Here is a 23,369-nt window from a genome sequence, read left to right as displayed (position 1 = left end):
GTTATAAATTATTTGATTTTGTTTATTTAAAATTAAACATAAATAATACCTGACGAAAACTGATCGCACAATGTACGATGAACGGTTAGGATGTGAGGATTCCTAGGATCCCCACAAAGAAGATCATCATCCCTCTTTTAATACCATTATTTTGAAAAGCCACCTCACAAGTTGGCTAACATGGACATGGATCCAGATCCATTGGTCCTAATCCACCAAGTTATATCATTTGAACCATTGAAATTTAATCCAACGGTTATAAAAAGGGATCCATTTTAAAAGTTATAATAATTTTAATCGTTAGATTAAATTTCAATAGTTTAGATAATGTGACTCGATGGATTAGAACCAATGAATCCGGAGATGATCCATGTCCGGCTAACATCTCCCACGTGACATTATCAAAATTGGAAGGGCCAGAAATAATATCGATTCAACGAACTGTATCCAGTTCTATTCCAACCACTAGTTTTCAAAAGTAGACAAATTCTAACTTTCACCTTTTAAAGAACAATAAATTAATTAATTAAATATTCAATTGGAACATATCTCTTCTTTCCTCAACCAAGAAGATTCGTAGCCTCACAAAAGTTACACAACAGAACAACGAAATAAAAAGTAAAATAAATAAATAAAATAATCAATCCGCGTGGCTCATTCTGGGCAAGATATGGATCGCCACCGCCTCTAGTCCCGGAGGCGTTTCCACAGCCCAAAGCCTCGGCGTCGCCGCCGACACGTCAACCACAAATATCCCACCACCACAAACAACGCAAACTCTTCCGCCTCCGGCAGCGATCTGATCAGCTCCTCTCAGCCTCTCGGACTCGAAAACCTCTTCCCACACATCCTTGTTGGGATCGTATCTTCTCAAGGCACCCTTGGCCTCGTCCACCACGTACATCACGTCCTCATCCATGGCTGCCACCGGTCCTCTCCACCCTGCAATCATCCCTTCCGGCATGTCTTGCCACGTGTCCTTCTCCACATCGTAGACAGCTCCCTCTTTTGCAGTGTCTCCCTTAACATTGACCATGCAGAGCATTCCTCTCCATCCCACTGCGTCGATCGCATCTCTGCTGAATCTCCCATCTCGAAGCCCGCTCACTTTTTCCCAACCATTCGAATTAACTTGATACTTTTTCCATTTGCTTAAGTCCCACTTCTCAACTGAACGCGCAACATCGATCGAGAAATGGGACCCGATCCCACTCGCCACGTAGACAACGCCGCTCAGCGCTCCGACTGCACACCAGCGGCGTGGGGTGGTGAGTGGAGGACCGAAGGCCCAGTCTCTGGCAGCTGGGTCGAAGACCAGAGGGCGAGGGAGAGCGGGTAAAAAGTTGTGGGTAGTGGCGGCGAGGAGGATTAGTTTTCCAGACGCGGAGACGGATTGGATGGGTAGGTTGCGGGAGATGAAAGAGGGGTGGCTTCGGAAGAGGAGGAGAGGCGGGTCGGGAGGGGTTGAGGGGAGGGGATGCCAGTTGGACGAGATCGGGTCAAAGTTGTAGAAATGAATGGAATTAGAGGAAGAGGAGGCGGAGGCGGAGGTGGAGGAGGAGGAGGAGAAGAGGGCGTAGAGAGAGAGAAAAGGAGGGAAGGAGGAGGAGTAGATAAGGCGGCGCCATGAGGTGCAAACGGAGAACAAAACGAAAGGGTGGACGAGGGAGAGGCATACTTGAGCTATGTGGTCCGGCAGACCAGGCAGGAGGGGCTGATGTTGTTCGTCTTTTTGGCTCTGTTTTGTGCGTTTTGAGGGAGATCTGGATGTCTCTGCCTCCGCCATTGCCATTTTTGTACCAAGAGGAAAGAAGGTTATCCTTTTTTTGCCTTTTCCAAATTACAACTTCGTTCTAGTTTGTTTGCGTGAAGGATGCAAAAATAAAGAAAAGGCTCGTCAAACTTAACTGACCTAATTGTGGTCGGCAGTCCCACACAAGAGGAAGTGGGGAGTCATAATAGTGTCAGTACCCGATATGATAATAAAAGACAAAAGCGGATGAGAGTATGACAATACGCTACTTTTTGTGTGTGTTTACTTGGTCCACCCAAAAGCCAAAATAGCAAAACCCTAAAACGCCTAATTATTTGGATAATGATCTTTCTAAACTAAATGATGTACCATCTTATATTAATAGGTCTAACTACAACTCCCAATATTTAACAAGACACAATTACACGGATTTGGATCCTCTCCTGAGCTAATGGAGAGGATCCTCCTGACCACTAATCATGGACCGTTGGATTTTTATCCAACGGCTACAAACGGGGCTCTTTTTAAAGTTATAATAATTATCCCTTTAAAGTTATAATAATTATAATCGTTGGATAAAAATCCAACGGCCCATGATTAGTGGTCAGGAGGATCCTCTCCATTAGCTCAGGAGAGGATCCAAGTCCCAATTACACAATACAAAATAACATGAAAATATTAAGTGTATAATTTGAAATCCAACGGTCCATGATTAGTGGTCAGGAGGATCCTCTCCATTAGCTCAGGAGAGGATCCAAGTCCCAATTACACAATACAAAATAACATGAAAAAATTAAGTGTATAATTTGAAACTTAACAAGTGAACCCATTAGTAGTCTATTAATTAACAGGTATGCTCGAATCACCCAACATGTATTTGTTTCAACTCCTTAAGAGTAGGATTAATTTAGCAATTTTATTTGAGAATTCAATCTCATATATTTAGTTACTATTTCATTTCAATTTCATACAACCATTAGAAAATCTGTTAAATCAGTCATTAAGTGGTGACATGTCAAGCATGAAACCTACAATTTGTTGATTTAGAGTTCAAATTTGTGCCATGTGGTAAAAAAATTAGAGGAAACTTGATATAACTCCAATTTTTTGAGCCAATAGTAGGAATAGTCCAATTTATTAGAATAGGTCCAATTCTTTAAATTTAATTATTTTATTATCAATAATTATCTCTTAAATGAAAAAATTTATTGTAAAAATCAAATTTCTTCCTAATTATCTCTTTGATTATTTCTTTTTATTTATTTATTTGTTATTTCTTGTTCTTCCTCGTGCTTTAGCCCATTTATAAATTTTATTTTAATTCTTATAATCAACCTATATCACAGGTTAATTGTATTTATCTACCTATATAACAAATTCTTTTTCATAGTCAATCTGTCACAAATGAATGTGTCTTACTTGTAGGTATATTATGTTTTTTCTACCTTTTAGTTAGGTTTCATATCTCACTTATAGGTATAATATACATTCATATATTTGCTACTTGAGTTAGGGTATAGTGTTTTGTAGATAGATTTATGTTAGTATATTATTATTATTATTTTGTTATAAGATATTAATTAGATATTTTGGAGTTGAAAAATGCATAATATTAAAAGATTTTAATTGATTTTTAATATTTTTAGAAAATATAAAATGAGTATAAAAGAAATAAAAACATATAATTTATTAACTGGACTCACTCCTAAAAACTCTCTGACACACCCCGACCGAGATCAAGGCATGTTGGCCGTCACGTGAGAGTGACGTAGTCATGTGCACAGTGCGGAAGCAATAGAGATAAGAAATATACGAATAATTAAAAACCGAATTACTATAGTACACTACTAAACAGGAAGTGATAAGAGTTAGTTACAAAAGTAAACACTCCTAATCAGAGCATAATAAGTCTAGGTGCAGTCCAGTAGGACAAGTACTAGTTATACAGTACCAGGAATGTCCTACTATTATTTAGATAGGTCAGAACTGCCGACGTCCTCAAGCCACCAACAGCAAGCTTACTTAAAACCTGGAGGGGCGCAAAACAGAAAACTTGAGTGGGCAAAAACAAATGTTTTACAAAATCATTTCATTTATCAACATATATAACCCCTCGCTGTAAAACATGTATAATTTTTCCCAGAATCAAGATATAAGCATGTACACACACACACACACACACATATATATATATATATATATATGAAATCATATCAATTCAATTCATACTTCACATAATCATTTTCATATGTATGCCATGCCAAGATATAATAGAGTAAACAATTCAGGTAAGATTAATTTCATAGGAATATAACATGTGAGCCGAAACCCCTAAGGTAGTATGTACGGCTGAATTCATAGCTCAAAGTTACTCTAGCCGGAGTCACTACAATGACCTATACGGCAACATACTGCACAAGAGTCGGAACCAAACAAACAGGTCTATACGACAATAATGGGTGTAATACAATCATGCTCAAATCTACTCTCATATAATAGCTGAGCGATAAATCGCTAGTCACCTACAAGTCGGAACCATAAATAAAGTCTGTACGACAAGACTGTGCACTTAAATTAGATCAAATATGAGCATATGGTGTGGGAGGTGACATAATAAATAGGCATGTGCCATATCTATGGCTAAATCACAATCACCCTAAGTGCAGTTTTATGAGCTGATAGGAGCATATTTATGCGACTAAGTTAGCTTGTTCTCATGCATTTATGTTGTTATTTCTTAGTTAATTATGTATTTTAAGCTATTTTCGTATGTTTGTAGGTCCATAGGCCTTATGAAGCAATAAGATCCATTTTGGTGCATTTTGGAGCAGTTTTGGGCTTGGAATGAATAGCACATGCATGGAGCAAGGTGGATGGACGAAATTGAAGACTAAAGAGGCTAGGAATGTGTTAAAGAGAAAGAAGAATTAATGTAAAAAGGACAAAGAGCTCAGCCACAAAGGGGTGTCACTCCACCATTCACCTTTCCATCATTGTCGTGCACCACCATTGCACTCTCTTTGGATTCCTATGCCGTGCTACACCATTCCTTGTTCCCTCCATCATTTCAGATTTCATGCATCATTACATTGAATCATTGCACTCAATTGCTACACTATTCCTTGTTACCATTCCTTGTTCCCTCCATCATTTCAGATTCATGCATCATTACATTGAATCATTGCACTCAATTGCTACACCATTCCTTGTTCCCTCCATCATTTCATATTTCATGCATCATTGCTCTCAATTGCCACACCACTCCATGTTCCCCTCCATTGCCATGCACTTCCTCTATAAAAGGAAGTATGTGTAACATAAATTGAGTTTATACTTGGTTAGATCATTCACTTCCATTTCAACACAACATTCATCCAAACACATCCATTCATCTTCACATCCATTCCTCCATACAAACAAACCTTCAAACACTCACCAACACCTTGTGCCGTAGCAAAGGAAGGGAATGAAAGTGCTTGGACGTGCTTGCTGTCCAACTTGGATCGTTGGAGCGTTTAGGTGTTTTCTTTCTTTTCTTTCTAATGTTTAAATTCATTTCCTTTCGTTTTGTTGTAAATATGAGTGGCTAAACCCCTATTGGCTAGGGGTGATTTCAAAGCCATGATTATGTGTGCAATATAATTTGATAAATTCCAGTTATTAACTCTTGAATCGTGAATACAATTGGCTTAACTATTTGATTGATAACTTATTTGTATTTGTTAATTAAGGGTCGACACTTAATTGGCATGCATAAATCTGTTGCTAGAATATAAGGAAGTTTCACATAATCGTTACAAACTTATATTCACATGTAGTGAAGGTTGCTTATAAACGATCGCGTTAAGTTCAATTCCTAGCATGAGTGACATGATGTCATAGTTGCAAGTGCTTTGTCAATGCTTATGATTTTCATTAAACGTAATGATCTTTGATTGTATCTCTATTATGATGTCATGTAGGGAACTTTAGAAGAATGTTTTGGGTTGTCGAATGATGTCATCCAATCCAATAAAACAAGGAAAATCTGAGAGTTAACTAGTGATGTCACGGTTAATTTGGAGCATTGTCGTTCATAATTCAATGAAGTAGTAACTAGAAATCGAATTATTTGCATACATGTCATGTGTGGAGAAAAAGCCTCTAGCTATCCCATCCATCATCTTATTTCTCAAATTTGTTTTACAATCTGTCTAGTTTTTCATACTTGTTTGTTTGTTTCAACTTCATCCCAATCAAACCCCCCCCCCCTTTTAGTTTCTTGTTTCAAAGTGTTTCAAATCTGTTTTAGTTTGTGTTTTTAAATGTTTTGATTCAAGTAAAGTCAATTTTCATCCAAAGTCATTCCTAGTGTCAAGTTTAAGTTTATTTGGTTGTTTTAAGCTGTTTTGAGTATTTTAAGTTTGCTTTGAGTCTTGTGAATCTTGTTAAGTGTTTTTAAGTTTAATTTTATGTTTTTGAGTCAGTTTAAAGGTTATTAGCAAGCCCTCCTAATCCCTGGTCCAGAACGATCCCTACTTATACTTGTACTACAATTGTCAAAAGAGGGTTAAATTTGTGTGTTAAGATAATTTTCACATCATGAGCTCAACATTATTCAATCACATATCACATCATCGATGATTCACATAACTAAACATAACTTACATGAGCTTACCTGAGCCTCCACAACACCACATTTATACATATAAAGTATCACACACCAATTCATAAACGAATTATAATATACTCAAAACCAAAAGCCCACTCACTGGCATAATATAATTCAGAACACCACATTCATATGCATGGCATTCAAGGCATAATCATTTAAACATATTTTTCTGGGAAAATATCAAGTATATAATATATACTGAAAACCAAGAGCCCACTCACTGGTATGTCGAAGGATCATAGCCCCCGAGTTGCCCTTGGATACGCTCGTCCTCGGGATAAGTCTCACCTATATGCGAATTAACTATAAAAACGTTATTTTAAAGCACATACACAAAACTAGCTAATAACTTCTCATACAAAGCTCAATGTTGGTATATGAATATACCACAGTGACCTACACAACCTCAGGATCATCCCCAAATTTTTAGATAAATTTTTGGAAGCCTCACGTGCCCCCATGCGTCGACAATGGCATGGCCAGACGCGCTCCCCACGCGCGGCCATGTGCCAGGCACACTGATGGCGTCAGTTAACGCCATCAGGAATATTCCAGGAATATTCTGTTTAATCCTAACGATAACTATCCAAACTAACTGACAACATCAGTATATTCCGTCCAAACTGACAGAATATTCTATCTTTGTCTCCGACGAGTCGTCGGTCGCCGGAAAACTGGGTAAAACTTCAAAACCTTTGTTCTCACTCGATTCTTCACCAAAACTTATGAAATTTGAACCATTGGAAAGCTAACAACATGTAGAATCACGTTATACCATTTTAAGCCTTGAAATCCACTAGAATTTACCTAAGGAAGCTCGATAATCCGGTCAACTTTGAAAAACTTCGATCTCGGCTCTCCGACGTCCAAACTCTTCTAATGAACCACCCCGAGCTTCCTTAGGACCTCCTAAAGCTCCCTATGAGAGCTTCAAATTCCCTGAAACAAGTAGTTTTATGTCCATGTGAACAGTGCATGAAACTTTGTTTCTCGGGTTCTCGAGGTATCAAAAGTATCCTTACCTGAAATGGATATCAATCAACTCATAGCACCACAAGGAACACAATGGTGCACTCAAAACCTTCGATCTGCGAAGTTTGGGGTGTTCTTGCCCTTGTCCGTACGTATAGCAAGGAGAGAGAGAGTGAAACCGAGAGAGAAAGTACGGGAGAGAAGAGAGAGAAAGGGTATGGATGTGTGTATGGTCCCAAAATGCACACCAATCTCAACTAAGGGAACACTTAGTTCTAATTGGATCCACTAAAAGAGGAATATAACTAATTGGTCCACAATCTTAAGTTTAAACCACAACATCCCATAATAATTCTCAATGTCCAAGGATATTTAGGTAATTTCACACTGTCAATAACATAATTAACGTACATCTCCAGGATAGGCTGTGACACTCTCTATGTTTTTTGACCTGGATCTAAAAGCCCCAAAAAATTAAAAAAATGTCCCAATTTGCAGTTTATGCAAATAGACTGAAGTACAAAAAAAAAAGGGTAAAAGACTGTTTACCACCCTCATGTTTCGTGGTTTTCAACATTTAGTACATCAAGTTTTTTTCGTCCCAAAGTCATACCTAAAGTGTAAATTTTGGGACAGTCTCATACATCTGTTAGTCAAACTGTTAGTTCTTTCGTTAAGTGATGACGTGGCGCTCTGATTGGACGCCACGTGTCATTAAAAAAATAAAAAATTTATTTAAATAAAAATAATATTAAAAAATATTTAAATAATAAAATATTAAAATAATAATAAAATTTTTTTTTTTTCTTCTTCTCTTCTTCTTCTTCTTTTCTTCTTCTTCTTCTTCTTCTTCTGGGTTCGGTTTCTTTTTTTTTTTTTTTCCCTTCTTTCCCTCCTCCTCCATCTTCTTCCTTCTCCTTCCTCCTCCTTCTTCTTCTCCTTCTTCTTCTTCTGGGTTCGGTTTCTCTCTTCTTCTTTTTTTCTTCTTCTTCTTCTTCCTCCTCTTTCTCCTTCTTCTTCCTTCTCTTTCCTCCTCCTTCTTCTCCTCCTTCTTCTTCTTCTGGGTTCGGTTTCTCTTCTTCTTTTTTTTTTTTTTTTTTTTTTCCTTCTTCCTTCTCCTTCTTCTTCCTTCTCCTTCCTCCTCCTTCTTCTTCTCCTTCTTCTTCCTTCTTCTTCCTCTTCTTTTCTGGGTTCGGTTTTTTTTTTTTTTTTTTTTTTTTCTGTTTTTTTCCTTCTCCTCCTTCCTTCTTAAGAAGGAAGAAGAAGGAGAAGAAGAATGAGGAGGAAGGAGAAGGAAGAAGAAGAAGGAGGAGGAAGGAGAAGGAAGAAGAAGGAGAAGGAGGAGGAAGAAGAAAAAAAAAAAAAAGAAAAAAAAAAGAGAGAACCGAACCCAGAAGAAGAAGAAGAGAAGTAGGAAAAAAAATATTTTATTATTTAAATATTTATTTAAATATTTTTTAATATTATTTTTATTTAAATAAGTTTTTTATTTTTTTAATGACACGTGGCGTCCAATCAGGGCGCCACGTCATCACTTAACGGGAGAACTAACAGTTTGACTAACAGATGTATGAGACTGTCCCAAAATTTACACTTTAGGTATGACTCTGGGACGAAAAAAACTTGGGCCTCGTTTGGCAGCTCGGACTGTACTAACTATTTCTGTCGGATAGGATAAATAGCCACCAGATAGTACTGACTAAATTAGTCGGGCGTTTGGTGCAGTATCGGACTAATGATCGTATTATTTATGGTGTGTTTGGTACTGAACCGGATAAGAAAAAGGAAGGAAAAAAAATCAAATCTTTTTTTTTTGTTTGATGAACTTTTCTCTCTCCCTTCCCCAGATTGCCGATCATCTCCCCAGATTTCAGATCTCCTCCCCTCACTCCCTCCTCCTCCATCACTCCCTCCCCAGATGAAAAACAATTTCCCTATTAGTTTAAAAAAAATCTGTTAATAAAATGAAAAAAAAAGGAAAAAAAATTGATAGAATAATCAACAAGGGAAGTCTTTTTGGTTTTCTCCGATTTCGTTTTCGAAACGGCAGTTGTTTTGGCTGCAGATTTCTCCTTCTTGCTCGACTCGGAGAGCTTGTACGAGGCCTTGATCTTGATCACCTTCCCTATCGCCGTCGAACTTTTTAGCTACACACCGGAGTCTTCCTCCAGATGCAAAAGTTGAAGAACGTGACCAGAAATCTTGAATTCGAGCACCATAATTGAAAATCCATAAGCAAAAAGATGGAGAAGATGAAAACCCAGAAGCAAAATTTTGAAAACCCAAAAACACCATAATTGAAAACCTGGGTTTCGTCTGCCTAGCTACCTTTTCTTCCTTCTTGGGCTCCTCCATCGCCAGAGCCTCTGCTGGCAGTTGGGAAGGAGGGAGAGACAGAGCAGCAATAACTTGGTGGAGTTCGCGTTGGGCAAGAGCAGAGAGGGTCGGAGAGAAGAGCATACGGGAGCGCGAACCCGACTAATTATACCAACCTATTGGAGAGGATAGCTAAGCGGGTGTGGAGTGTATTAAAATGGTGGGACTGGATTATTTTATTCGGTGGCTATTTCACCCGCAAAGCACCAAACAACTGAGTCCGTACTGTTAATACTATCCGATCCCTTATACGAGCTGCCAAACGAGGCATTGATGTACTAAATGTTGAAAACCACGAAACATGAGGGTGGTAAACAGTCTTTTACCCAAAAAAAAATCAAACTTTTTTGGTGTGAAGGGTTCAATGACGTCGTTTCTATGGGTAGCTCCTCATCTTAGACGCGCATTGATTAGACGCCTCTACAACCCAAACGGCATCCATAGCGCCATAATTTCCGATTAAATAACTTATGCATCTGGAATCAAGGACATTCCGATTGATATTTCCAATTTCAATTTAATGGTCACAATTTTTTGGGCGAAATCACCGATATGGGTGGAAGATATACCTTCATCCCCTATTTATGTTAGACCTAAACATTCTGACCATACATGCGGGTTGCGGCCATCTCAAAGAGAGGGCAGCTCTCGCATCCATTTTCTTTAAACTTATCGTAGGTTTTGACGATCCGGCAATGGAGGCAAGGCCTAACCTCGTGGACAAAACTCATCGAAATCTAGCCAATTCCGACTGTGCGTTTATCATCTTCTTCACTGCACTTTAACACTTGTGATTCTTTATTTTAATTATTGCGTATCAAAACGTGGATCCCAGAATCCTAGTCTATATATATATATATATATATATATTCATTGCTCTATATAAACTCAGAAAAAAACTTTATTGGTATTTCCCTGCTACATAACCGGATGTATAGTGTCCAATTACAATACAATATGAGAGTGGAGATACAGCCTCAATATCGTTTTATTAACAAAAAGTGGAATTAAAAGGGAGAGAGCACCATCCATCCCATTCTTCTCCCAAAATACCCGAATACAAGTGGATTGCCTTTGTGAGTGAAGCACTATCTTCAATTATCAACCAATTGCATTCCGGTTTAAATCAACCGCTTCCTTTAGTGTTGCTTATAATCATAACAAAGCTTTTGTAACGAAAACTTTAGAAACAAAAGTTTAACAAGACGGCCAAGGAATGTGTTTTTGTAGGCTACAGCTTAATACTTGTCTTTATGGTCGTATGGTCGTCTTCCTACTATTATCTCTCTTTGTACATTTGGGTGTATGTGTTATCCATATCTAGAGGCTTATACCGCTAACAAATTGGCATCTCGTTCCAAAGAATGTGTTTTTGTAGGCTACAGCTTGCAGTACGAAGGCTACGATCCTCATACTATTCGTGGATACATCTCTTGTCATGTGGTATTTGACGAAAGCACTTTTTCCTATGCTCGGCCTCCTCCGTCTGGCACTGTTCCAGCCACAATTCCTGTGGAAATTCAGACCCCAAACCATGCCTTGGAATCTGCACCAGCCACCAGTGCATAGCGTACCATCCCTAGCTCCTGGACCCTTGCTATTGCCCAATCTTCCAGATTACCAGACTCTGGGCCCGTGCCTATTCTACCTGCGCGTGGGCCCACGCCTCCCACTCTGTCTGTATCTGGACCCAAAGGTAGTGGGCCTTCTTCCACGCCTGATCAATCAGGCCTCGGCCCCACGGTCTCTTCTTCTGCTCAATCCTCTGAGCCCATTTTTGCAGCAACAACATGCCCAGCCACACCATGGTGACCAGATCACAAACTGAGCACTCTCGGCCCAAAATTCGAACCGATAGAACAGTACGTTACCCTTTACCTCATGCTCTTACTGTTGCTCTCATTATCTATTCTAAATTGAAGGGGGGACGGCACTGTAGCTGCCTCATTCTATGCCACTCGATTTCATCTTATTTACAACAATACCGGCCGAATTGCATGGGTTGGGAGTGTAATTCTCAAAATTTCAGAGGGTAATTTTGTCCATATGACTTATCAGGGAGCCACTCGATTTCACGCTATTTACAACAAAACTGTGAGGTTTGGGCTGGTATTGGGGCTGGGTTGGAAGGGCAATTTTGTCCTATGCGTTTGAGACGGATTGGGGTGGGTTTGGGTTTGCTGTCATTCAGTGAGGGTTTCAGGGATGGGAGGTCATGCCTCCGAGAGAGAGAGAGAGAGAGAGAGAGAGAGAGAGAGAGACAGATAGAGCGACAGAGAGAGGGAGAGGGAGGAGTGGGGATCTCAGCGCCATTGCTGCAGATCCTCGATTTCATGAGTGGGAGAGATGTTTGGAGATTTTTTTTCCCACTTTTTGAGGGACGGATGGACAGGGAGAGAGAGAGAAGGAGGGCAGAGAGCATGCTGTGTGTTTTTTGGGGTTAACGGGTTACCCCACGGGGTTGGTGAACAGAGGATGTCTGAGGGAGGTATGGGAGAGGAGAGGGTTTTCGCTTTTGTCCTCTGATTCAATAGGTAGAACACTATTCAGAAATCATTGTTTATTGTTTGTTTCCCATTTGCTTTGTTAAAACTGTGATTGACATTTTTTTGTTTCAGTAAAATTGTAATGGATGTTTATAGCCTGTTTAGTTGGGTGTTAGGAGGATAGGTCTGTTTAGTGCGCTGTTTTGTACACTGTTAGAGTCAGGTTTGTGTCTTTTAAACTTAGGGTGTTGCACTGTGCTCATTTCTATTTTCTTCGTGCTTTGCTGTTGTTTCCTTCTCAACAAGTCGAATTCAGGTTCCTTTTCTACTTTCATCCTTTGAATATCCCTCTGTTGCTAGGTTGTTTCTCCATGTTTTGTTGCTTCTCTATTTGTGTGATAAGGGTGTTAGAAGGCTGTTTTATTTATTGTTTTGCTCCTCTGTTGCTAGGTAGTATAATTTTGAAACAAGTTTCTTCTCTGTGTGTTCAAATGCATCATTGTTTTTCGTTCTTCGGTTTTCTTTGTCACCATTTGCTATCTTCTGATCATTGATAGTTTAATAGCACTTGGGGATTTAGCACAAATAAATTATCTACTCTATTTATTTCTACTAAGCAATATTTCTTTGCTGAGTAATATAGTTGTCCGTTTCTCTATTTTTATTATTTTATCTGAGTAAGAACTCATAAGTTGCCTATGTTTGAATGAGTAATTCTCTTTTGACTCAAGAAGTAATCTTAATGGTTAAGACGGGTTAACATGTAAATGTGAATGAGTAATAGCTTATGCTCTTATGATCCAATCATGCAATTTATAGAGGATGTTCGTCATACAATAGATCAAATTGAATAGGTTTGGCAGTCAAGGCAGTTATAGGTGCTGAGGGAAGATGTTACTGATTCATCAGTACGTGTTAAGCTCACCACAAACAGGAGTGAGAGGAATGCTCATAGCTTTGGACTTATTGAATTGTTTTCCTTTAGGTTTGAAAAGAGATATAGTTGATGTGCTCATTTCTGTGTTTATTCTTGCTTTGCTGCTGTTTTCTTCTCAACAAGTCAAATTGAGGTTGCACTGTGCTCATTTTTGTGTTTCTTCATGCTTTGCTACTGTTTCTAATATGATTTAGCTAATGCAAAACCTTTATATTGATTCCCATTGACCTTTATTTCATATTGTTTCCCCCTTTAATTTTAGGTCAATGCAGCAAGAAGGGCAGGAGCTCATGGTGTAATTGTTGGACACGCTTCGTGTAATGCGTATGTAATATGATAATTTGGATTTTCTTTTTCCTTTTGGTAAATTGCTGCAAGAACTTTCAAATTTGGTTATACTGTACATAGTTCAAGTCTCTATCTTATGACCCTTATATTTTTGTTTCATTTTTGTGTATGCGTGAACATGTAATTCTAGCCCTTCGAGTAAAACTAGAACTCATTCAGTAGAGTTTTAGTTTATTATCAAAGAATCAAATGAAATCTTCATGTGAAAACAAGCGATTAAATAGAAGACCAAAACGTGAAAGAATAAAATTAGGGATACCTGAGTTCTGTGAAATTTGAGCAGAGTGTTTGCAGGTGGGAAGAATGAAACCACTTAGGTTGAGCTTTTCTGGTCGAAGAGTCTTATCCAAGAAAAGAACACATTTTCCCTCCACTATTAATTAGCTTACAACATCTCTCATCATATGTAAGTCTGTCTGCTGCCCTTGAACCAAATGCGTCTTGCATTGCCAAGTAAGAAATTTACTGGAAAGTGAAAAATCAAGAGTACATTTTGTCTGTAGTTTATGGAGCACGAGTACATTTTGTCTGGCAGGATCCAATGTGGTTGGCGCAGATCTGCCTCCCTATTGCAGAAAATCTGTACTTAACAATGTCATTGTACCTTGAGTTAAAATAAAATTGTAGATTTGGATAATCACGTAGTAGAAATGGAAAAAGAAAAGGCATCGGAAAGAGAGAGTGACAGTGAGAGAAAGAGAGAGTGGTTGTCCGGATAACAGGGAGAGAAACAGAGAGGGAGGGGTTGGGATGGTGAACAGAGCCGAGTAAGTTCCCTCAGTCCATGAATCACTCTGGATCATCTGTTCCCTTTTGCGTGTCGGATGAGTGGCTGGATTTCGAAAGCTAAGTTGCATTTTTTGTTAGATTCTTTGTTGTTAGCATAGATTGTCATCATTTAAGCCTTTTTGCTATGAAATATTTCCTGATGTTGTTGAACTGTTAGATCAGGTTTTGGGGGTTCCTTTATTTGTTTCGTTTTTTGTCATTTTCTCTCATTTTGGGGATGCATCTCTCTGTTTTGTGTACTGTTCTTTGTTTTAAGGTTAGTTTTTTTTTTTTTTTTTTTTTGGGTTTTTTTTGTGGATTTTCAGTTCGTTGATATATGACTCTGTGTTTAGATTTTCATTCGTGAATGATTAAATGGGTATTGGGTTTTGGTGGTTGAAAATATGTGTTTTTTTTTCCTGCTTATGCTTCTTGCTCATTTTCCTGGGATTTTTTGTTTTGAGTTGTAAGGGTAAAGAGAACACTGAAATCTCAAGTTAAATGGGTATTGGGTTTTGGTGGTTGAAAATATGATTTTTTCTGCTTAAGCTTCTTACTCATTTTTCTGCGATTTTTGTTTTTCGGTTGCAAGGGTAAAGAGAATACTAAAATCTTAGAAATCGGTTTTGGCATTTGTATTAATGCATTTCTATTGTCGTTGGTTTGCAGGATAGGTGCATTGAGACCTAAAAATACTTGCGTGAACTTCATAAATTTTTCTAAGGCTCCAAACGTTGAAGGGTAAGTGTTTTTGAGCTAAGTTCAATTTTTAATTCAGTTCTCCACTGTTAGCATAGATTGTCATCATTTCTTCCCTTTTGCTGTGAATTATTTCCGGATTTTGTTGTGCTGTTAGGTCAGGTTTTGGGGGTTCCTTTTTGCTGTGAATTATTTACTTTCTGTCTAAATTTAGCATGTTTGAGAGTTGCTAATGGATTTACTATGTTTCAAAATTTTGGATCGTTGGAGTGAAAACTTGGTTCTTTGCCATTTGGAGGTATATAGTCATACACTTTTTTTTAGTTCTTACCTTAATCAATGGAACATGCTTATTTATATTTTCTTCTCTGTGAAAAAGTGAATTAGACCTCAATTTCTTTCAGGCTTCTCTAATTTCTGTGATCTTTGGTACAATGGTTTTAAATTTTTAATTGTGGAAATGGGGTCGAATTGATTATGATATTAATTTAGCCCAGAAAGATTGAAGACTCTATTTATGCTTGCAAGTTTGGTTTTTGAGAGGTTTTTGGTCAGGGAATTAATTTTGTGTTTATGGTTCATGTTGCCAATTTTGTTTTGTTTCCAGGTGATATATATATGGCTTCATAACCAAATAGCGATAACTTCGAGTTTCTAAAAGTTTTGATGTGTTTTGTGTCCTGACGTCCACACAAGTTCTCGCTAAGATCTTTTGGTTTCTAGCTAATTTAGTTTTTCGCCATTGAATTGTAGGATTAAAGGGTTTAGGGTTTAGAGTACTTGCTATTTGTCTAGAGATAGAAGTATACAGTCTGACTGCAAATGGGTGATTAATTTATAGTTATTATAAATTAAAGGGTAGTCTAACTGTACTCCCTTCACTTTTTCTTTTGCTTTGTCGAATATTCCATATTAGTCCCTGTATGGTTTTTTTCAGACATTGCCTCTTTATGTTTTTAAATATGTTTCAGTGTGGTCTGTCAATCCAGATTTATACTAACATGAATGAAAGTTGCTCACATGCTTGCCATGTTAACTCATATCCATGTGGTACTATTGTCCTGCTCATTTGATGACTTTATGGGTAGTGGATGTAGGTTGCATGACATTACTGTTCAATTATAGCTTTGGTCGACGCCCTTGCAATTTACTCAACATTTCACCTAGGCCTTGAGCTTTCGTATTTTTCGCTGAACCAAATTAGTTGTGTTGGATTCAAAATATTCCTAATTTTTTTTTGTTTTATTTTTTGGTGTGTCTTTGATCATTTAGCTGAAATTTCATTAGATTTCGTCTTTAAATTTGAAAGTGTTAGGGTTGCTAATGGATTTACTTTTTGCAAATTTCAGAAATTTGGATCGTTGGAGGAAGAAGTTGATTCCTTGACGTTTTCATGATTGGATTTTTATATATATGATTTATTTTTGTTCGTTTTAGCTTACATTGGAACTGAGTTTCTTTTTATTTTATGTGCGTATCTATTATCTGTCCATTTATGTCAAGGTCGAGTAACTAAGCATGTATTTAGTGGTTTGAGCTTAAGAATGGAACTGGGCTTCTTTCTATTTTATGCACGTATCTGTATCTGTCCATTTATGTAAAGCTTGAGAAAACTGAGTAGTCGGTGTATTTGTTCCAAACGCCCTTCAAATTGAATGATTGGTTTATTTTCTAAACCCTATTAGAATTGTGTTTGCTTGGATGGGCTGTTAGTATAGGGATAATTAGATTAGGAATTTTGGTTTGACATTTTGTGATTGGGATCTACTTACAGGTTTTGTGTTGCATGTCTCCATGTTTCAATTTTTGTCATGTTTGTGTAGTTAGTTTGGGATCTAATTGTCCAGTGGTTGGACGATTTTTTTATTATTTTTTTTCCTTTTAATTTTGTCTTTGCGATTCTATTAGGGTTGAAGGTCCCTTGTCATCTCTGTTATTCTGGTTTAGGTCAGTGTTCTTGCTTTTTTTATCAAATGTTGTTAGGCGTTTTATCTCTGTGATTTTGTTATTGGTTGGTTGGTGTTTTAATTGGGTTTTTCCAATAGTTAACTGTCTCATCATCCCCGAATTGCTTTAACATATGGTGTTCATGACTGCACTTGATCTAATTTTTTGGTTTTTTTTTTAAAAAAAAAAAAAAACCCACATTTTAGAAAATGAGTTGCCTTTTAACAACACATGAATGCATCTTAGATGTTCAGAAAAAATTGTGGGTATTTACATTCAAGGCGCAAGATGCATTAATTCATGCATAGCTTCTTAATCGGCTATCACTTCAAAATTTGATCTACAACACTGTCAAAATGCTTTTTGATTGTGTTTTCTTTAATAATTATCTAACTTTCAAAAAAGGGTCTAAAAATTGTTATTGCTCATGATTCCGACATGCCTTACAGTTATACAAAAAACATAGTTTATAAAGATGTTTTAAAACATTTACATGAAGGTATAAGTTTGCTTTGTTATTTTGTCCTTTTGTTTGTTTTTCTAAACATGACTCCACCGTTACTTTGATAAATTAGCTTATTGAGTTTTCAATTTAATTGATGGAGATGATGCCACTTCATCGTCTGAGGCCATACGAACCAGCAAACAAGCTCCAAATTAGGGTTTGTAGGATGTGGATCACAAAAACCATTGAAGATGATCCTCAGCCACAGAGTCTCGATTGTGTGTTTGTCGATAAACAGGTGAGAATTTTGCACCTTTTTCGTTATTGTAAGATGCTTACGTTTTTATGTATCCAAGTGTACATATTGTGTTCTTGGTACAACAAATTTTATGGTGAAACATTCTCTAAAGTTCATGAACTAATTGCTCTACGCAATTCGCTGCCCAATTATACATCACATTCATGCAAATCCACCTGTTTAGATTTCATATGGTGTTGCCTACGTACTACTTCTACATAGTGTAGCTTTACTTTCATCATTGTAACAAATGTGATAACGCTCTTCCATTTACATGCATGTATCATCACATAAGGAAATAGATAAAAGAAATGAAAAAATTAAACAAAATCAACCCCAAGGAGCAACCAAATTCAACCTCAAAATAAACCTAAACAAAATCAACTCGAAGGAACAACCAAATTTAACTCCAATTTAGTAAAACTTAAACAAAACTCTTAAGTCCACCAAAAATATAAATTGCTTACCTTGAGTACATAGGGCTTCTCAAAACAATGGTGTTCAAGCTTCAAAACAAAATGCCCAAAATCAGAAAAACGAAATTTGCATGGTAAACCCATTTCGAAATTCGAATTTACAGCTCTATACAGACTGAGCTGCTCCTAATGTATTAACTAACCACGCAACAACGCTATTAGCAATGTCTTGCGAGATCTGGCACTCAAGTGGATCCACTGGCACCCTAATCAACAATAAAATTAGATACTTCTAACACATCATTCACCGCTACAATATTATTAAGTTTGTAAACTCATCATTTGACATAAAATCCTCTTATGAAATGATGCAGTTGTTGACATATAACGTTTTACTCCATTTAACTCACTCCCAAAAACAGAAATAAAGGAAGAACTTTTATGATTTCAATAAACAGAAAATCGTCCTTAGATACTTAAATAACAAATATTTGTCAGTAACCGTTGTTGCTACCATCTAACTTCTCTAAATTGTCAGAAACATTCATGACTAAATTCACGTAAAGGCTCAACATTCTACATTGGAATACAATGCAACACTACAAATTACAAACAACAAAACACAAAAGAAAAGAAAATGATACAGTAATGCATCATTGGCAGCATCCAAATTGACAACCGTAATTTTCCTACAAGCCGAATTGTGCTATCCTCACTGTTTTTAAGCATCTTAAACCACATGTTAAATATTCTCCTACTCATTTAATAATCTGTATTATTTTTATTTTCTCCTTCTAACAAGGGGATGCAGTTCACGCGACTATGAACGCTCGAGACATCCAATTTTTTTTGGATCTTCTAAGAGTCGGCGATGCATACGAGATCAGCAAGTTTCGCGTTATTCACAACAGGACATCGAGCAAAGTTGTCCCTCATCCTGCCGCAATTGAATTAAATAGGAGAACCACAATCGTTCCCATAGACAAAACAAACCAGGAGATCCCAAAGCAGTGGTTCAATTTGATTGACCTTAATCAGCTTCATAAAAGAATCAACAACGATGTTGAGCTTACAGGTAACAAATTTGGTTTTACATGTTGCACTAACATATGAAGTCATTATTATAATTTATTCATTGCCTTTAGTGTGAAATCATTTTCACCACTAAATATCATTCGCAGATGTGTTTGGTTGCTTAATGGCTGTGCAGCTGATTGAAGAGGTGACTGTCCAAAACTCAAGAATTGCGAAGAAGAGGGATCTTAACCTGCAAGATATCAGGTCATTCCTGTTTTACGTTAAGTTCAAATTACGCTTTATACATAAGGCGTCGTATTTATGACATATAAAACAACATCACATTCTTTAAAACTTACAAGGGCGAAATGGTTAGAATCACCTTATGGGGATAAGCTGCAACGACTTTTGAGGACAACAGAATGCAATCTCTTCTACCACCTGTCTTCATTGCTTTAACAAGCCTCAAAGTCAAACAATACAAAGGTTGAACTTCAACGTCCTTTATTTAGCTGCTTATACCTTCAATTTGTTGATGGTTATGTTTTATACATAGGAAACCCTGTTCTTGGAAGCACTGGATCAACTGTTTGTATTTTCAATCCAGAGATTCCACAACTCACCCAATACAAACAAAAGTAAATCGACAACCTTCCTTTAATAACTTTGCTGTTTATATTTCTTCGATTTATCTTTCTCAACCTAAACATACACGACACAGGTTTGAGCATTTGAAATCACATGTTTGAATCTTGCGCACCTCAGCTGAGATGTATGCAAACTGTGCTGTTAATCCTAATTTTAAGTCCAAAACGATTGATGAGCTCCTTCTACTTGATCCTACTTTAAATAAAGTTAGTCTCTTATCACATACATGTTAACAAAAATTACATCTTTTTAATAATAAATTTTAGCGCTTCTTGCTTGGCTATCTCTTGCTTTTTTTCTTTATTCATTTGTATTTCATGTTTACAAGATGATGATTAAATGTATTTCATTATTTAAAAATTGTGTGATTCCATAACAGAATGCAAGTTTTGAATGCAAAGTAACTGTCGTTGGATTCGATTTGACTAGAGGTTGGTGGTACAAGTCGTGCCCATCCTGCCATAAAGCTGTCAAGAAAACTTTGGGATCATTTGAGTGCAATGAACATGGTTTATTAAACAGATTACCTAAACCATGGTAATTTCTTTTACGCCTACTTTACATCTAACTGTTGTATTAAGCTGCTTAGTCATTTTTAAATTTCTTGCAATTATAAAATTTATGTGTCTTTGGATTTATGTTTATACTTCGTGACTCAATCTACAACCTCTTGAATTGCCTTTGATATACATATGGATGGGAATGTCTTTGGTTGACCAAAGTTTTGGAATAGTCGTGGACTTTTATTCAAAGTTGTTTTTGTAAACAAAGCGTCTTTGTATTTGGATCACAAGTAATTGGTGAAATAGGGTAATTGGTGGGAAAGGTACTAGATTGCTGATAAATAAATGAGAAAGTTTCATATTACATGTTGCATGTCAATTTGGGATTATTTTCTGTTTGTTTTGTTGAAGGAAATGGAATTTTCCCCTTTCATTATATCTGCAAGTTTCACAATCATGGGTATTAAATGTTGCATGTTATAGGTTGTTAATCCTTACCTAAGATAGAATATGATGCGGTGTTTTTATAGGTTCCTTGCTTTTTGGGCAGCTTCCATTCGTTTTGAACACAATTTTTTGTGTAATTTGATGCCAAAAATGAATTTATGCACATGTTTAGGCTGCAATGACGTGCTCATTATTTCTGTTGTTCCAATAGGCAGACGTATAGTTCCTATGTATTTTACTTCAAGAAACACTCGTATTGGGTTTTTTTTTTTTCGTTTCAGGATTTTGTGATCATTAGCATTCTTACAGCCATTATTTGGTATCTGGTTAAATTTGTTGGCTTGATGAGATTAGTTTTGGTGGTATTCGGTACTTGAGAATGTTACAAGAAAAAAATGCATAGAAACAAACGAAATATGAATCTATGATTGCCTAATTTTTTTAAGTGTGCTGAAATCCAAAGGCTTATTTGACTGTTCATATATTTGATTTGAAGATATGTTCTACTATTGTTTTGCATTTACTGTGGCACTCTATACTTTCAGAATGTTAATGGTAGTAATAACTGCCTAACATGAAAATATCCAACTCTTCCTTAGGTTCAAAATCAATCTTATAGTGGAAGACAGCACAAATCAGCACAATTTCCTCATGTTAGAAAGGCACGCTGAAAAGATACTTCATGTTTCTTGCCACACTTTGGTAATAGAGGACGGATACGATGATCCCTTAATGGTGCCGCCACCTCTGGAAAAATTGGTAGGTGAGACAAAAAGATTTTTGCTATCTTTTGGCAATCAAAACAGTGACTTTCGGAAGACGGACTTCATCATTTATGGATTGGTTCAAGAGCAGTTGCCCTTCAACCCAGCAACTGTCTCAATCAACCTGCAAACGCATGTTGCTGTCGCAGGAAAACAAATTATGAGTGAAGCGACTCCCGCCCCAGTGACGCCTTCCCAGCGGCTAGATCACCAACCTCAATCGGTTGCACCTCCCAAAACTTCAAAGAGAGCATTGTTTATTGCTCAACTAGACAAACCCGACAGATTAAGCTTTCCTCTTAATTATCGTCTTATGTGTAAATCATAATAAATATGGTTGCTTATCTTGGGTGTACATATGTGTTATGCTGTTGATCAAAAACTGTTAGCCAATCTTTTTGCACCACCCTTTGACACTTTTTTGCATACCTATCATGATTCTCTCTGACCTTATAAATTATACATTCATTCACAGCAAAAAAACTCGCACCGGGCAAACAGAGACAACCAATTCTGTAAGAATTGCCAGAGAATTCCACAAACTGGTTGCCCCTAAGATTGAGCCCGCCGACAAAGAGCTGATAGCTGCACTCAAAACAAAGTCTCAAGCCAAAAAAACCAAGGATAGGTAAATTATAATTTGTTTTACGCATACACGCCTGCATAACATCTGTTATACCTGTGTTTGCTAAACTATGATTCATGTTTTTTACTATAGTGTCGAAGATGAACGCCTGCTGAAAAAATGAATGGTTGCAGTCTCCGTTATGAATTGCTACAAAGCTACTCTACATTTTTTTGCCTTTAAAACATGTGTAGCTGAAAACTTAGTTGCTGAAACCTTTTTTTGAGTTTTTTTGTAACTACTTAAATGGGTGCCTGGGTTGCAGGGCATGTATTTTGCCACCTTAATTGTAGGGGCAAAATATGTGTGGACTGCATCTTCCTTCTGTAACTAATGGAAACAGGGATCGTGCATGTTTATTGCTTTGAACATTTGGGCTTTTTTTTTGTAACTACTTAAACAGGTGTCTAGGCTACAGGGCATGTATTTTGCCACCGTTACTGCAGGTGCAAAATATGTGTGGACTGCATCTTCCTTTTGTAACTTATGGAAACATGCATACTGCATCTTTGTTGCTTTGAACATTTATGCTTGAAAGATTAACTGCTAAAACAAAAACAACCTACTTTTTCACCTTTCACTCATCTATCCTTTTTATTTGTTCATGATTCTGTTTAATTTTTTTCCAAGTTACATGTGTCTAATTCATGTGGTTAAGATTCGTGCATTCAAGTCCCGCAGCAACGCGCGGGCATTTTTCTAGTTGCTCCTATGAAGCCTACTTGTCATACGCTGGTTGTTCGTATTCCTGAGTGGCGTGTTGCTATGATGGAGGAATTCAATACCTTACTTAAAAATCAGACTTGGACACTTGTGTCACCTTCTCCTCAACACAGTGTTGTTGGTTGTAAATGGGTCTTCGAGATCAAATGACTTGCCGATGATTCCATTGAACGGTACAAAGTCCATCTAGTGGTCAAGGGATTTCATCAGCAGCAGTGGGTTCAATTATGATGAGACCTTTAGAAACTTGCTACAATCCATATAGTTCTAGCCTAGTTGTCACTTATGGTTGATCCCTTCGTCAGTTGGATATCAAAAATACCTTTCTGCAAGGCTTTCTGCTTGAGGATGTCTATATGGTGCAGCCACCCGGTTTTGTTAATCCAAAAAGGCCACACCATGTCTGCAAACTTCACAAAGCTATTTATGGTCTCATGCAGGTGCCTGGTTTCAACAATTCAATTCCTTTGTTATTCGTCAAGGGTTTGTTCAGAGTCCAGTTGATTCTTCCTTGTTCATTTTTCATCGTTGTACTTGTATCTT

The 23,369-nt window shown here is 37.2% G+C and overlaps 1 protein-coding gene and 1 long non-coding RNA gene across 2 annotated transcripts; one reads left to right on the top strand and one right to left on the bottom strand.

The window, feature by feature from the left end:
• Positions 1 to 501: 501 nt before the first annotated feature.
• Positions 502 to 2,011, bottom strand: LOC114825596 (F-box/kelch-repeat protein SKIP25-like). Its single transcript, XM_029104398.2, has one exon. The coding sequence runs from the start codon at positions 1,790 to 1,792 to the stop codon at positions 641 to 643; it is 1,152 nt and encodes a 383-aa protein (XP_028960231.2). The 5' UTR covers positions 1,793 to 2,011; the 3' UTR covers positions 502 to 640.
• An 18,138-nt stretch (positions 2,012 to 20,149) lies between these two features.
• LOC139197173 (uncharacterized) lies at positions 20,150 to 21,477 on the top strand. Its single transcript, XR_011582309.1, has 2 exons — positions 20,150 to 20,301; positions 21,314 to 21,477. It is a non-coding gene; the product is annotated as an uncharacterized lncRNA (long non-coding RNA).
• The last annotated feature ends 1,892 nt before the right edge of the window (positions 21,478 to 23,369 follow it).

This window comes from Malus domestica, chromosome 06 (genome assembly GCF_042453785.1).
Source record: "Malus domestica chromosome 06, GDT2T_hap1".
NCBI lineage: Eukaryota > Viridiplantae > Streptophyta > Magnoliopsida > Rosales > Rosaceae > Malus > Malus domestica.
Note: the sequence above shows the minus strand (reverse complement) of the source record. Positions and strands in the feature narration are given on the sequence as shown.